The 17,461-nt window shown below is 40.4% G+C and overlaps 1 protein-coding gene across 3 annotated transcripts in view; it reads left to right on the plus strand.

Moving 5' to 3' along the window:
* Nucleotides 1-8,857, plus strand: part of ptpn18 (protein tyrosine phosphatase non-receptor type 18) — a 36,475-nt gene extending 27,618 nt beyond the window's left edge. For all 3 annotated transcript variants that reach the window (XM_035949284.2, XM_023272691.3, XM_055012860.1), the window contains 5 exons: nucleotides 730-779; nucleotides 3,775-3,891; nucleotides 6,758-6,942; nucleotides 7,016-7,105; nucleotides 8,421-8,857. In XM_035949284.2, coding sequence (XP_035805177.2) covers nucleotides 730-779; nucleotides 3,775-3,891; nucleotides 6,758-6,942; nucleotides 7,016-7,105; nucleotides 8,421-8,494 — 516 coding nt within the window. In that variant the 3' untranslated portion in view covers nucleotides 8,495-8,857. The remainder of the gene's footprint in view (nucleotides 1-729; nucleotides 780-3,774; nucleotides 3,892-6,757; nucleotides 6,943-7,015; nucleotides 7,106-8,420) is intronic.
* Nucleotides 8,858-17,461: the final 8,604 nt, after the last annotated feature.

Consider the following 17,461-nt stretch of genomic DNA (forward strand, 5'->3'; position numbering starts at 1 on the left):
ACTGACACAGGAAGTAATCAGAGCAGCTGCAGAAAGAGGAAGTAACGCTGACTTCCTGTATGCAAATGAGCTGCAGCGGATGGTTTAACAGCAGCTCGTTCAGAAACGTTTAACAAAACTCATGGATCTGAGCTGAAGAAGACGGACGCTGACAGGTGGGTCGGCTTCAAGAACCAGGACCGGGACCAGGATCAGAACCAGGACCTGGACCAGAACCAGGACCAGAACCAGGACCAGAACCAGGACCTGGACCAGGACCAGGACCACGGCCAGGATGGTGGATCTGACCCAACTCTAACAGCAGAACCAACGGCTGGGATTGTTCTCCAGGCTGCCGCTCTGACCTGTGATTCTACTTTTACTCTGCTGGTCTGACTGTTTGTTAAAAGCGAGTCTGAAAAACGTTTTTATGTTTGTGGAGCTCAGAGTGACGAAACGATCACTGAGAGGAAGAAAAAAGGGGAACTCTGACATTTAGAAACACTTTTCTGTTCCTCATCGCTGCGGCTGAAAGATCAGATTGTCTCCTGGGAATCTAAAAATAACAGATTCTCCAACGGTGTCCAGGTGTGTGGAGGCCTCTCACCTGTCCGACTATCAGGATCAATACATCACTTCCTGTCACATCCATCGATCAACATCAGGATCAATAAATCAGTCCATTGATCAATATCAGGATCAGCTTCTTTCTCTTTAAAACTCTCTGAAGGGAATTTTCTGTTTCTGCAGCCGAAGAAACCACAGAAGAAAAACTCAATAGCAGCTTCTTCCACCAACAGGTAAAATATACACCTGTCTGTCTGTCTGTCTGTCTGTCTGTCTGTTTACCTGTCTGTCTGTCTGGTTTTCTGTCTGTTTACCTGTCTGTCTGTCTGTCTGTCTGTCTGGTTTTCTGTCTGTCTGTCTGTTTGTTTACCTGTCTGTCTGTCTGTTTACCTGTCTGTCTGTCTGTTTGTTTACCTGTCTGTCTGTCTGTCTGGTTTTCTGTCTGTCTGTCTGGTTTTCTGTCTGTTTACCTGTCTGTCTGTCTGTCTGTCTGTCTGTCTGTCTGTCTGTCTATCTGGTTTTCTGTCTGTCTGTCTGTTTGTTTACCTGTTTGTCTGTCTGTTTGTTTACCTGTCTGTCTGTCTGTCTGTCTGTTTACCTGTCTGCCTGTCTGTCTGTCTGTCTGTCTGTCTGTCTGTCTGTCTGTCTGTCTGTCTGGTTTTCTGTCTGTCTGTCTGTTTGTTTACCTGTCTGTCTGTCTGTTTACCTGTCTGTCTGTCTGTCTGTCTGTCTGGTTTTCTGTCTGTCTGTCTGTTTACCTGTCTGTCTGTCTGTCTGTTTGTTTACCTGTCTGTCTGTCTGTCTGTCTGTTTACCTGTCTGCCTGTCTGTCTGTCTGTCTGTCTGTCTGTCTGGTTTTCTGTCTGTCTGTCTGTTTGTTTACCTGTCTGTCTGTCTGTTTGTTTACCTGTCTGTCTGTCTGTCTGTTTACCTGTCTGCCTGTCTGTCTGTCTGTCTGGTTTTCTGTCTGTCTGTCTGTTTGTTTACCTGTCTGTCTGTCTGTTTACCTGTCTGTCTGTCTGGTTTTCTGTCTGTCTGTCTGTTTACCTGTCTGTCTGTCTGGTTTTCTGTCTGTCTGTCTGTTTGTTTACCTGTCTGTCTGTCTGTCTGTTTACCTGTCTGTCTGTCTGTCTGTCTGTCTGTTTACCTGTCTGTCTGTCTGTTTGTTTACCTGTCTGTCTGTCTGTCTGTCTGTCTATCTGTCTGGTTTTCTGTCTGTCTGTTTACCTGTCTGTCTGTCTGTCTGTCTGTCTGTCTGTTTATTTACCTGTCTGTCTGTCTGTTTGTTTACCTGTCTGTCTGTCTGTCTGTCTGTCTGTCTATCTGTCTGGTTTTCTGTCTGTCTGTTTACCTGTCTGTCTGTCTGTCTGTCTGTCTGTCTGTCTGTTTACCTGTCTGTCTGTCTGTCTGTCTGTCTGGTTTTCTGTCTGTCTGTTTACCTGTCTGTCTGTCTGTCTGTCTGTCTGTCTGTTTACCTGTCTGTCTGTCTGTCTGTCTGTCTGTTTACCTGTCTGTCTGTCTGTTTGTTTACCTGTCTGTCTGTCTGTTTGTTTACCTGTCTGTCTGTCTGTCTGTTTACCTGTCTGCCTGTCTGTCTGTCTGTCTGGTTTTCTGTCTGTCTGTCTGTTTGTGTACCTGTCTGTCTGTCTGTTTACCTGTCTGTCTGTCTGGTTTTCTGTCTGTCTGTCTGTTTACCTGTCTGTCTGTTTACCTGTCTGTCTGTCTGGTTTTCTGTCTGTCTGTTTGTTTACCTGTCTGTCTGTTTGTTTACCTGTCTGTCTGTCTGTTTGTTTACCTGTCTGTCTGTTTACCTGTCTGCCTGTCTGTCTGTCTGTCTGGTTTTCTGTCTGTCTGTCTGTTTGTTTACCTGTCTGTCTGTCTGTTTACCTGTCTGTCTGTCTGGTTTTCTGTCTGTCTGTCTGTTTACCTGTCTGTCTGTTTACCTGTCTGTCTGTCTGGTTTTCTGTCTGTCTGTCTGTTTACCTGTCTGTCTGTCTGTCTGTTTGTTTACCTGTCTGTCTGTCTGTCTGTCTGTTTACCTGTCTGTCTGTCTGTTTGTTTACCTGTCTGTCTGTCTGTCTATCTGTCTGGTTTTCTGTCTGTCTGTTTACCTGTCTGTCTTTCTGTCTGTCTGTCTGTCTGTTTACCTGTCTGTCTGTCTGTTTGTTTACCTGTCTGTCTGTCTGTCTATCTGTCTGGTTTTCTGTCTGTCTGTTTACCTGTCTGTCTGTCTGTCTGTCTGTCTGTCTGTCTGTCTTTCTGTCTGTCTGTTTACCTGTCTGTCTGTCTGTCTGTCTGTCTGGTTTTCTGTCTGTCTGTCTGGTTTTCTGTCTGTCTGTTTACCTGTCTGTCTCTCTGTCTGTCTGTCTGTCTGTTTACCTGTCTGTCTGTCTGTCTGTCTGTCTGTTTACCTGTCTGTCTGTCTGTTTGTTTACCTGTCTGTCTGTCTGTCTGTCTGTCTGTCTATCTGTCTGGTTTTCTGTCTGTCTGTTTACCTGTCTGTCTGTCTGTCTGTCTGTTTACCTGTCTGTCTGTCTGTCTGTCTGTCTGGTTTTCTGTCTGTCTGTCTGGTTTTCTGTCTGTCTGTCTGTGCAGAGAGACAGATGCACGTTTCACCCTGATGTATTAAATTAACACGTTCTCACCTCCTCCTTCCCTCCATCCCATATGTTACCGCGTTACCGTGGAAACCGATCAGAGCGATGGTGGGAGGAGGTGTTGAGAAGAAGAAGAAGAAGAGGGGAAGTGAAAGAGGAAGGTAGAAAACAGTGAAGGTGGAGAGGAAGGAAGTGAAAACAAAGAGAGGAGAATCAAGAAGTGAAGAGAAACAGGACAGGAGAGGATGAAAAGTAGCTCATAAAATATTCAGTTTTTATTTTATTTACTTCTGTAGCGGCTCAAATATATGACCACCCTGATTATAGGAGGAGAAGCAGCCAATCAGAGCTCAGGATGTGTGGGTGAAGCAGCACCTCCGGCTAATGAATTAGTGTTAGCATCCTATAAACACGCCATCTGTTGGCTAATCAGATGTTAAACCTCCTGCTGGCCTCTGGCATTGGTTTGAATCTGAATTTACCCACAGAGAGACACGTGTAAATAGAAAGCCTCACACCTGTCCACACCTGGATAACACCTGGATAACACCTGTACCTGAACCAACAGGTTATCTTACAGCGGTTAGTTAGCCTCAGTTAGTGGCTAACATTTCCTCTCTGTCTATAACCAGACGGTCGAAGCAGGTTGAGATGAACGATACGTACGCTGTGGTCAACAAGCCCCGGCAGCCCCTCCCACCACCGTCAGGCCCCGCCTACTCTGTGGTCAACAAGCCCAAGTCCAGCAGGTAGGTTTGATTTTAGAACTGGGTGCCCAGTGGAACCAGTGGAACCAGTTTAACTCTGTTCTTCAGCAGCAGGATGGTAGTAGATGCTAGCTAGCTAACCATGTCACACACCAGCTATTAGTTTAACTCTGAGCTGTGTTCTGAATCTAACACTAATCTAGCAGTGAAGCTCTTTTATTCATTTGATTCAAACTACATTTTATGAAACATTTCTGAAGCTCAGCAGAGCTCTCAGTAAAATTAAACTGAGGTGCAGTTTGTGATTCCAGCAGGTTTTTGACATTTAGTTCCATTACTATCCAGGTTTTTGATGTTTTGGTGCATTAATGTCCAGGTTTCTGACATTTTGGTGGTTTTATATTCAGGCTTTTGATGTTGTGGTGAATTAATGGATAGGTTTTAGAAGTTTTCATGCACTAATAACCACATTTGTGACATTTAGTTGCGTTACTATTCAGGTTTTTGATGTTTGGTGTGGTAATGTTGTAGTTTTTGACATTTTGGTGTGTTATTATTCAGGTTTTTGATGTTTTGGTGTCCTAATATCCAGGTTTCTGACATTTTAATGGTTTTATATTCAGGTTTTTGATTTTGTGGTGCATTAATGGGTAGATTTTAGAAGTTTCCGTGCACTAATAACCAGGTGTTTTACGTTTAGTTGCGTTACTATCCATGTTTTTGAAACTTTAGGGTCTTAATGTTTCATTTTTATGCTTCTGTGCCCTGATGTCCATGTTTTAGGCAATTTGGTGCTTTAATATCCAAGTTTCTGACACTTAGTTGTCTGACACTTATTTGTGACATTTAGTTGCGTTACTATCCAGGTTTTTGATGTTTTGGTGTGCTAATGTTGTAGTTTTTGACATATTGGTGCGTTATTATTCAGGTTTTTGATGTTTTGTTGTGCTAATATCCAAGTTTCTGACATTTTAGTGGTTTTATATTCAGGTTTTTGATGTTGTGGTGGATTAATTGGATTAATGGGTAGGTGCACTACTATCCAGGTTTTGATGTTTGGTGAGCTAATAACCAAGTCTGGACAAATTTGGTGTGTTATTCAGGTTTTTGACATTTTGGTGGATGAACATATTGATCTTTGATGCTTCGGTGTGTTCTCATCCAGGTTTTTAATTTTTGATGCATTGATACTCAGGTTTTGGATGTTTTAGTGCACTAATTTCCTAGTTTTTTCCACTTATTGTCCAGGGTTTTTATGCTTCTGGGCCCAAATATGCATTCTTTTGATACTTTGATGTGTTCATATCAAATTTATTGATGTTTTGATGTGTTAATATCCAAGTTTTTGACATTTTAGTAGATTTATATTCAGGTTTTTGATGTAGTGGTGCGTTAATGTCCAGACATAAAAACTGAGGTTCAGTTTGTGATTCCAGCAGATTCCTGGCAGTAGCTAACTGCTAGCTAGCATGGTGAAATAAATAAAATATCCTCTACTGTAACAAATCACTTTTGCCATGGTGGTGCCTCTTCAGCTGCTACATTTTTCTTTAGCATAGTGAAGCTTTATTTAATGCAGAGTAACTGCTAGCTTAGCTTGCTACATTTATCCAACAGTCCTTCTATGAAAGGCAAGATAAAATATTCAACACTATTATTTGTGATTGAATTTTAAAACTTTCCTGGCCCTACAGCAGCTAAATGGATGGACGTTTCCCTCAGGAAGTGGTGAAACCAAAAGCTAAGCTAAAAAAGAGCTAATATTGGACACAGTGGTGACTCCAAATGATGATCATGTTGCTACAATACTGGCTAATGTGGAAATAAGCAGCTTTAAATGACGTGTGGCTGACAGAAGCACTTTGTGTGATTGTGACATTAAATATCAGTCCTTAGTCCAGTCTGCAACAGCAGCTAAAAGCTAGCTATTAGCTAGCTACATGTTTTTCACTGCTGCAAATGATTAAAATTTAATGTAAGCAAAGTACCTTCTAATCTATGTTGGCCATGTTGGCATAGCTTAGCTTGCTGCGTTTGTCTGGAGGTTGTGAAATTTCATTTAATGTAGCTAGCTTAGATCGCTAAGTAGCTTGACCAACATTGATACTACATAGGGGAGTTTGTAAACACCATCCACACAAGTTAACAGGTAAAGTTTGGCTTTGGAAAACAAACTGGTGCTCTTCAACACCTGGAAATGAAAGAGTGAAGGGGGCTATAAAGGCTAATTGAAGCTAACTATAGCATTTTACATAACCAAAGTTGTAAACAAACACGGTGTCTGATCTGGAAATGCTCTTAAATTAAAATGCAAAGTTAACCAAGTCATTTTGGACAAGTTTTTCCTCATTTTGGACAAGTTTCAAGTAATTTTGGACATATTTCAAGTCATTTTGAACAAGCTCCATGCCATTTTGGACATGTTTCAAGTCATTTTGGACGAGTTTCATATCAGTTTGGAAAAGTTTGAGGCCATTTTGGACTAATTGTGAGTAATTTTGGACAAGTTTGAGGTAATTTTAGTCTAACTTTTAGTCATTCTGGACAAATTTCAAGCCAACCAGAGTTTCTTGATCCAACGTCCACAACAGGGCTGGTCCATAACTGGACTCTTCTCCTCTGTGGTTCCTCAGTGGTGGAACAAGTCACCAAACTCTGTTCAGTCTTTAAGAAAAGACTAAAACCAGATCTTCACTGAACACCTTTAACCTGACAGACTTCCTGTAGACACCACGGTCCGATGATCTCACCTGAACCTGGTTTCTCCTGTCTAGATCCTTGATGTGTGGATCTACTCTCAGATGAACATCTTTGGATAAAAGTGTCTGATAAATGAAACTGTAGAATTGCAGAATGTTTAGAGGCTAACAGGCCAACACACCGGATGATGATGTTCTCCCGTTTCCAGGACGATGCCGGCCTCCCATCACTATGACAATGAACCCTCCGGAGCCCCAGCAGCTCCCATCTACAGCACTGTCAAACCACGAGCGAGTCCTCACAGCTTCCCCAGGTCGACCACACCCATCTATGACATCGCAGCGCCGTCCAGTCAGAGGCCCAATGAGGGGCGGGACTATCACCTGGTGTCGGGTAAGAACAGGACAGTGAAGGACAGTTAGGTTCTTAGAAATCAAAGATCAAAACAGACTCTTCTCTCTTCCAGCTGAACATCTTTCCCTGTCTGATAACGACTACGAAGATTTCTCCTCTTCAGTCTCAGACGTGACCAGTTTCTGCTCACCTGGAAGTATTGGTCAGTACACCTGTACCTGTACACAAACTCTTTATGATAGGCTTTTAGAAGCATTCATATCTTGATTTTTGATGTTTTGTTTTGTTTTTATTCAAATTTTGGATTTTCAGTGCATTAACATTCATGTTTTTGATGTTTTGGTGTGTTCATATCCAGGTTTTTGATATTTTAGTGGTTTAATATTCAGGTTTTTGATGTTGGGTGGATTAATGGGTAGATTTTTGAAGTTTTGGTGCTCTAATAACCAGGTTTTTGACATTTTGTTGCTTCATTATCCAGGTTTTTGATGTTTTGATGCGTTATCTTGCTTTTTTGATGTTTTAGTGTTCTTTCATCCAGATTTTTTCATTTTCTGTGCATTAATACTCAGGTTTTGGACATTTTGACACATTTATCTCCAGGTTTTTGGATGTTTTAGTGCACTAATGTCCTAGTCTTTTCCACTTATGTACGTTATTGTCTGGCAATTTTATGTTTTTGTGCCCCAGTATCTTTGTTTTTGACACTTTGATTTGTTAATATTGAATTTATCAATGTTTAGGTGTGTTAATATCCAGGTTTTTGACATTTTAATAGTTTTGTATTCAGGTTTTTGAAGTTATGGTGTGTCAATGTCCAGGTTCTTTATGTTTTGGTGAACTATTAATCAAGTTTTTGACCATTTGGTGCATTACTATCTTCATTATTCCATGTTTCAGTGTGCTATCATTCAGATTTTTTGTTTTTGGTGCACTACTAATCAAATTTTTGACATTCTGGTGCAGTAATGTCATGGGTTTTGACATTTGGTTGTGTAATATTCAGGTTTTTGCTGTTTTGGTGGATATTTATTCAGGTTTTTTATGTTTTGGTGCAATAATACATTTTTTTTGACATTCTGCTGCAATAATTTCCTGGGTGTGTTAATATGCAGGTTTCTGTTGCCTTATATTTTCACATGGCTCTCTAACTTCTCACAGAGTGACACCTACCAAACCCACATCCATCACTAATCATGTGCTTGTGGGTGTTGCATCTCAGTTTTTGCATGAAGCTGCATCACTTCCATCAGCGCCTCTTTGCTTCTGCTATTAAAGATTGATTACCTCCACATACTGTACATAAATCCAGCTATTAATACCTCACAGGATGGGTTTAAATAAGACTCAGAGTGTATTAATATCTGCCCACTACTACTCGGCGGTGTGTTACTCACTCCACCCTGCTGCTGAATGCTAAACACTGAGTAGGTGGATGGAGGAGGTGATGGTGTTAAAATGATGTTCCAGCTGGAGGCTTCACTAAATGCTGGCCTGTATGTTGTGTTATCTTTCAGGGTTTAACTGTCGTGTTCAGAAGCCCAGAGGACCCAGAGATCCTCCAGCTGAGTGGAGCCGACTGGAGAGATGAACTGGTTTAACTGGCCTTTACTGGTTTCCAGTGGACTGAACTAGACTGAACCAGTGCCTGAAGAGAAAGAGATTATTTAGAATTTGTGTTTGGCTTAAATATTTTTGATTTACCAACACATTAATGGATGTCAGGTCTTCTAAACTACATTTAACCTCCTCAACCTGGTGTTTTATTGTCTTTAGGATGATGATTCTTCACTGTGTGCCATTTAAAAGTGCAAAGACATGTTTTTATATGATTTCTTCATTTTATGACACAAGCAGGCATTAAACCAAATATTAAAAAGAAATGACAAACCTATCTTGCCTTCATTTGTAGGAAATGTGACCCCAATAAATTAACTTTTGACAATAACAAAAATCTTCAACTGTTCAGTATTTATTGGATTTCTGGCACAGATTTAGATTTTCTATGTTGCATGACTAAATTATGACAGAAAATGAGTAAAAAATCAAAAAATAAATTAGATAATGTCCATGAAAACAGCTTGAAATATTCAATATATTATATACTTACCTACAAGAGGTCCTCCACTTACATAAGAGTTCCGTTCTTATGGATCTATGTAAGTCAGAACTCTGAAGAAAATGTAACCAAAGTTGTTCCGTGCATCACGATATCAATCAGTTCTTCATAAAAGTCATGAATACCAACGACTTTCATGCATGTATGAATCATTTTACTAGAAGATAACAGAATATTGTAACAGACTGATGTTGTTGTTGATGTTGAGGTTTCAGTGTTTATTGTTCAGTTCCAGATTTACCTGATGTCAGTGAACGTGCCATGTTTAGTTAGCTCACCTCTGATTGGCTGAGAGTCAGCAGTAGAGAGAGCTGGGAACGGTGGCTAATTCTGGAGCTAAGTTATGGGGTTTTTCTAGTTCTTCTGGCGTTGGCTACGGCCCACAGTAGCCTGTGTGAAGGTTCAATAAACCAGCAGAGAACCAGATAAAGTCTCACTCATTCATCACAGAGGGTCGCTACAATATGTTGACCTGTTTTTACAACTTGACCCATGTTGGTCGGTGTTTCTTCCTGTTCCCAGTGTTTTATTACATCTAATTTCACTTCCATGGAGACGGCTTTCCTTTTCTTCCAAGCATCAGAAGAGTCTGACTTACGCTGGGAGCCATAATGAAGGACAAAAAGTTAGTGAATGTAGCACAATCCAAGGTGGAATACAACCAGAGAATGGAAACAAAGCCGTCTGATAGCGCCGTGACTACGTATTTGTCCGATATGCTCGCCAACTAGTTCCACATAACCAGTTCCAACATAATGACAAAACGCTGTAGGTCGAGGACGTCGTAAAACAAGGATCTCCTGTAAATATACACCAGCATTCAAAAGTTGGGCTCATCCAGACAATTCCATGTTTTCCATGAAAACTCCCACTTTTCTCCATGTGCTAACATAACTGCACAAGAGTTTTCTAATCATCAATGAGCCTTTCAACACCATTAGCTAACACAATGTAGCATTAGAACACAGGAGTGATGGTTGCTGGAAATGTTCCTCTGTACCTCTATGGAGATATTCCATTAAAAATCAGCTGTTTCCAGCTACAATAGTCATTTACCACATTAACAATGTCTACACTGGATTTATCATTCATTTAATGGTATCTTCATTGAAAAAAGATGCTTTTCTTTCAAAAATAAAGACAATTCTAAGAGACCCCAAACTCTTGAACAGTAGCACATGTGTTGTTTCTACTTTTTTTGTAAGTAAATGCAACCTAAACTCACCAGAGAATGAAAAAGTCAAGGTGATTGTTGTTGTTTAACAAAAATACAAATTTATTCACCTCAAAAAAAAGAGAAAATAAATAAATAAATAGTCAAGTAAATAATGCTTTAATAAAAACAAAACAGCTTTTGTGGAGGCTGCATTTATTTAGTTTTTTAGGAAAAGGGGAATTAATGTGCAAGTAAATCTGTCAGATGAATGTAGTGAAATAGAAAAGTAGAGCTATAAAGTACTGAAAAAATGTAAATACTCAACGTGCCCTGAAATAATGCTTAGACAGAGTGCAGTACTCGAGTAAATGTACCCAGATACTTTACACATCCAGTAAGTTCTTGGCCTGAAAACTATTTCATCCCACCACATGGTCTGTTTCTGCAGCTCTCCATCATGCTGCATCAGTAAAGATCAGAAGAAGGTGAAGGCAGATAGATCCCACATTTCCCATAATGCACCTGATGACATCACTCTGACATCATCATCGGTTATTTATCTTTTCCAGAGGAACAGGAAACATCACACAGTCGTCCTCGTGGTGAGTAAACTGACTTATTTGGTGTAAAATCTAAAAGTTTATTTTATTGAAAAGGTTTCTGCTAGATGAGTCATGCAGTTTCACCACCGACCACTAGGGGGCAGCAGAGCGACACCAACAGCAGCAGCACAGAGCAAGAGTCTGTCAGTGTGTGACATGAGGAAGAAGAAGAAGATTTCTGTTATAGTACATGGTCGGTGTGTGTGTGTGTGTGTGTAGGTGTGTGTGTGTGTGTGTGCATGATGGGAGTGGCGGAAGGTCCTGTGGTTGCACAGAATTAACACACTTCCAGCATGTTGTACAACACACAAACACACACACACACACACACACACACACACACACACACACACACACACACACACACACACACACACACACACACAGAGGTCATGGGTGTTCCCTCTTGAGACCACAGGAATGAGAGATGACATGAAATGAAGCAATAGAATAAAAAAATTTAGTCTTAGGGATGGATGGATGAAACAGAGGGATGGATGGATGAAGCAGAGCGATGATGGATGAAACAGAGGGATGGATGGATGAAGCAGAGAGATGGATGGATGAAACAGAGGGATGGATGGATGAAGCAGAGGGATGGATGGATGAAGCAGAGAGATGGATGGATGAAACAGAGGGATGGATGGATGAAGCAGAGAGATGATGGATGAAACAGAGGGATGGATGGATGAAGCAGAGAGATGGATGGATGAAGCAGAGGGATGGATGGATGAAACAGAGATGGATGGATGAAACAGAGGGATGGATGGATGAAAGAGAGAGATGGATGGATGAAACAGAGGGATGGATGGATGAAACAGAGGGATGGATGGATGGATGAAACAGAGGGATGGATGGATGAAAGAGAGAGATGGATGGATGAAACAGAGGGATGGATGGATGGATGAAACAGAGGGATGGATGGATGAAACAGAGAGATGGATGGATGAAACAGAGGGATGGATGGATGGATGGATGGATGAAACAGAGAGATGGATGGATGAAACAGAGGGATGGATGGATGGATGGATGAAACAGAGAGATGGATGGATGAAACAGAGGGATGGATGGATGGATGAAACAAAGAGATGGATGGATGAAACAGAGGGATGGATGGATGAAACAGAGAGATGGATGGATGAAACGGAGGGATGGATGGATGAAACAGAGGGATGGATGGATGGATGGATGGATAGATGAAACAGAGAGATGGATGGATGAAACAGAGGGATGGATGGATGGATGAAACAGAGAGATGGATGGATGAAACAGAGGGATGGATGGATGAAACAGAGGGATGGATGGATGGATGGATGAAAGAGAGATGGATGGATGAAACAGAGGGATGGATGGATGGATGAAACAGAGAGCTGGATGGATGAAACAGATGGATGAGGGATGGATGGATGAAAGAGGGATGCATGGATGAAATAGAGAGATGGATGGGTGAAACAGAGATGATGGATGAAACAGAGGGATGGATGGATGAAATAGAGGGATGGATGGATGAAACAAAGAGATGGATGGATGAAACAGAGAGATGGATGGATGAAATAGAGGGATGGATGGATGAAACAGAGGGATGGATGGATGGATGAAACAGAGGGATGGAAAGAGAGAGAGTGGTAGAGAGAGCAGTTCTGATACTGAGCCTTGTTGCTAGGCAACTGAGCAGCTCCTCTTTGAAGTTTTCCCTCATTGTTTTTTTTCCCCAACAATCAGGTCAGAGTGAGGCTCAGCGGTAACCATGGCAACCGCCTCAGCACCACGCCTGCAGGCCGTCCCAGAACCTCTGCCTCTACAAGGGGATGCTGGACATTACCGTCGTCACGACAACAGACTGATATCCTGTATGGACTGATTAGTTCAAAATCAGAGGAGGTAATGTGGAATCAGATGACACAAACCTACCACAAAGACACAAAACAACCACAAAGAGACACTAATCAACTACAAAGACACACAAAACAACCACAAAGAGACACAAAACAACTACGAACATACACAAAACAACCAAAAAGAGACACAAACAACCACAAAGAGACAAAAAGAGAGATAAAACAATTACAAAGAAACACAAAACAAGCACAAAGAGACATTAAACAACCACAAAGAGACACAGAACAACTACAAAGACACACAAAACAACCACAAAGAAACCACAAAGAGACACAAAGAACCACAAAGAGACAAAAAGAGACAAACAACTACAAAGAGACACAAAGCAACCACAGAGACACAAAACAACCACAAAGAGACAAAAAGAGACACAAAATAACCACAAAGAGACACAAAAAAGTGCAAAGAGACACAAAACAACCACAGAGAGAGACAAAACAACCACAAAGACACACAAAACAGCCACAAAGAGACACAAAACAACCACAAAGAGACACAAAACAACCACAAAGAGACACAACACAACCACAAAGAGACAAAAAGAGACAAAACAACCACAAAGAGACACAAAACAACCACAAAGACACACAAAACAGCCACAAAGACACACAAAACAATCACAAAGACACACAAAACAACCACAGAGACACAAAACAACCACAAAGAGACACAAAACAACCACAAAGAGACACAAAACAATCACAAACAGACAAAGAGAGACACAAAACAACCACAAAGAGACACAAAACAACCACAAACAGACACAACACAATCACAAACAGACAGAGAGACACAAAACAACCACAAAGACACACAAAACAGCCACAAAGAGACACAAAACAATCACAAAGACACACAAAACAACCACAGAGACACAAAACAACTACAAAGAGACACAAAACCACAGAGACATTAAAACACCACAGAGACACAAAACAACTAGAAAGACACACAAAACAGCCACAAAGAGACACAAAGAGACAAAACAACCACAGAGACACATAAAACAACCACAGAGAAACAACACAACCACAAAGAGACAAAAAGAGACAAAATAAGCACAAAGAGAAACAAAAAACTGCGAAGAGACACACAGCAACCACAGAAATACACAAAACAACCACAAAAAAACACTAAACAACCACAAAGAGACACAAAACAGCCAAAAAGAGATGCAAAGAAACACAAAGAGACACAAACAACCACAAAGAGACAAAAAGAGACACAAAACAACTATAAAGAGACACAGAACAACCACAAAGAGACACAAAACAACCACAAAGAGACACTAAACAACCACAAAGACACAAAGACAGACACAAAACAATTACAAAGAGAAACAAAACAACCACAAAGAGAAAAAAGAGACACAAAACAACCACAAACAGACACAAAAAAGTGCAAAGAGACACAATACAACCACAAAGACACACAAAACTACCACAAAGAGACAAAAAGACACAAAACCACCACAAAAATACACGAAACAACCACAAAGAGACACAAAATAATTACAAAGAGACAAAAAACAACCACAAAAATACACAAATCAGCCAAAAGGAGACACAAAACCACAAAGAGACATTAAACAACCACAAAGAGACACAAAACAACTACAAAGACACACAAAACAACCACAAAGAGACACAAAGAACCACAAAAGAGACACAAAACAACCACAAACACACAAAAAAGTGCAGAGACAATACAACCACAAAGACACACAAAACTACCACAAAGAGACAAAAAGAGACACAAAACCACCACAAAAATACACAAAACAACCACAAAGAGACACAAAATAATTACAAAGAGACACAAAACAACCACAAAAATAAACAAAACAGCCAAAAGGAGACACAAAACCACAAAGAGACATTAAACAACCACAAAGAGACACAAGACAACTACAAAAACACACAAAACAACCACAAAGAGACAAAAAGAGACACAATACAACCACAAAGACATACAAAACAACCACAAAGAGACAAAAAGAGACACAAAACAACCACAAAAATACACAAAACAACTACAAAGAGACACAAAACAACCACAAAAATACACAAAACAACCACAAAGAGACACAAAACCACAAAGAGAAAGAAAACAACCACAAAGAGACACAAAACAACTACAACGACACACAAAAGAACCACAGACACAAAGAACCACAAAGAGAAAAAAAGAGACACAAAACAACTACAGACATAAAGCAACCACAAAGAGAGACAAAACAACCACAAAGAGAGACAAAACAACCACAAAGACACACAAAACAACCACAAAGAGACACAAAACAGCCACAAAGTGACACAAAACAATCACAAAGACACACAAAACAACCACAGAGACACAAAACAACCACAAAGAGAAACAAAACAACCACAAAGAGAAAAAGAGAGACACAAAACAACTACAAAGAGACAAAACCACAGAGACATTAAACAACCACAAAGAGACACAAAACAACTACAAAGACACACAAAACAGCCACAAAGAGACACAAAGAGACAAATCAACCACAGAGAGACACAACACAACCACAAAGAGACAAAACAACCACAGAGACACAAGAAACTGTGAAGAGACACACAACAACCACAAAGAGACACAAAACAACCACAAAGAGACACAAAACAACCAAAAAGAGACACAAAACAACCACAAAGAGACACAAAACAACCAAAAAGAGATGAAAAATGACTCAATGATTTTTATTTATTTTAATGTTTATTTGACAGGGACGATACACATAACATTACCACAGAAAAGGGAAAATGCGATGCATGTAAGATGTCTAGCTTCAGCTAATTTGCAGTCTTTGTCCCTGGTCAGGCGTTTAAAATACAATGAAATATACTAAATACAATTTAAAAAATGCAATGACACAAATATAACGAATAATACAATAAATAAATAAACACAGTTGCAGTTGTCAATTATAGATAAAAGAAAACTGAGTTGCATTTAACATTGAACATTAGTAAAGCACTGTTATGTTGACAATGAGTTGTAAAAAAATTAATGTTCACACTTCTGCTGCTGCTTGAGCCAGTATTTAACTTTCACACTAAATCTCTTCAACTCTGTTTGGGATTTAATTTCTGATGGTAAGGAATTCCATAGGTGTGTACTTTGCACTGATAGAGATGATTGGCCAAACAAACTTTACATGAAAGTCTTGCTCGGTTGGGCGCTCGTATAGCTCAACGCGTTGAGCGGGTGACCCATGTACAGGGGCTGGTCCCTGACGCAGCTGGTCCGGGTTCGATTCCTGCTCGCGGCCCTTTGCTGCATGTCTTCCCCCGACTCTTCTCCCCTGTTTCCTGTCTCTCTCTCACTGCGCCTATCTAATAAAAGCTGACAAAAAGGCCAAAAAAATCATTTTTAAAAAAAAAGTCTTGCTCGGTTGAAAGATTTTTCAGATGAAACTACTATGAAGTATTTCGAATAAACTATCAGAGATATTATTACTGTCAAATAAATAGCAAACACTTAATAGAAACACTAGCTGCTCCCTCCTGATGATTCCTCCTGCTTTTGTTCTCTTTTAGCTCTGGTATTGGTCTCCACCAGCGCCTGAGTTAAATTTCTATCTGCTGAAAGCGTCGCTGTACGTCCAGCAGCTGCTGTTTGTTCATGTTTGGAGGTTTTTGCTCTGAACTGAGCTGTGAGTGGTTTCTGGATGATAAAACTGCATCTAACGTACACACAGACACACATATAAACAAACAGATGTGTTGGACATCAGACAAGCCTCAGAGAAGTAGGAATAAATAAAGACAGAAACACAGAGAATTTGTTCTGCTCTGCGGCTTCGACCTCGTAAACTCAGGATTTAACTACCAGCTGCACGCTCACGTTTTCACTTCAGAGGACATCACTGTGACTTACACTCTCCTCCCAGAGAATCGCTCTAACCTTCAACCAAGTCCTCACACTAAACCTCGATCTGCTACCTTCTGGAGACTTGTTTTTCTCACTAAAATAAAGCCAAGTCCTCACAGTGTAAGTGTGTGGACAGGTTCAGGTCCCCATGACATCAGTATTATAAACACACACATAAAGTTGGGATTCAATCACGTTGACTTAGATTAATTTGCTGCAAACTTAAGCTGTCTTTACATTGACTCTTTACATTGACATTTAATGATTTACACTGCAGAGACGGTCCTCATCAGGGAGCAGGTCCCCACAACTCACCTTCAGAAACATTCAGAGGACCTCGCATTGACTTCCACTCCTTTGATCGAGAATTAAACACAGCCTTCACTCTTAAGTTTGATGATTTACACTGTGGTCCTCATAAGGAATGCACTGGCAATACTGGGAACCACCACTGGAAACACTGGGAACTCTGAGGAACAAACACTGGGAACTCTGGAAAACAAGTGTTTGGAACAAAGGGACTATACACTGGAAATAAAAACTGGAAATGCCATGAATAAACATTGGGAACACTGGGAAAAAAAACACTGAAAACACTGGGAACTCTGGAAAACAAACATTGGGATCACTGGGACTATGAACTGGAAATAAAAATTGGAAATGCTGGGAATAAATATTGGGAACACTGGGAACTCTGAGGAACAAACACCTTGAACACTGGGAACAAACATTGGGAATAAACACTGGGAACAAACCCTGCATTTACAAACAATAACAACAAGCAAATAATTATCAAATTCCTGTAGAGTCTGAATATTTCAAACACATTTTATCACATAAAGTTCCTCAGATTTGCTCCTTTTATTTTCTTTTGAAACATTTTTTCTTTCT

This window comes from Amphiprion ocellaris, chromosome 8, assembly GCF_022539595.1.
Source record: "Amphiprion ocellaris isolate individual 3 ecotype Okinawa chromosome 8, ASM2253959v1, whole genome shotgun sequence".
Classification (NCBI taxonomy): domain Eukaryota; kingdom Metazoa; phylum Chordata; class Actinopteri; family Pomacentridae; genus Amphiprion; species Amphiprion ocellaris.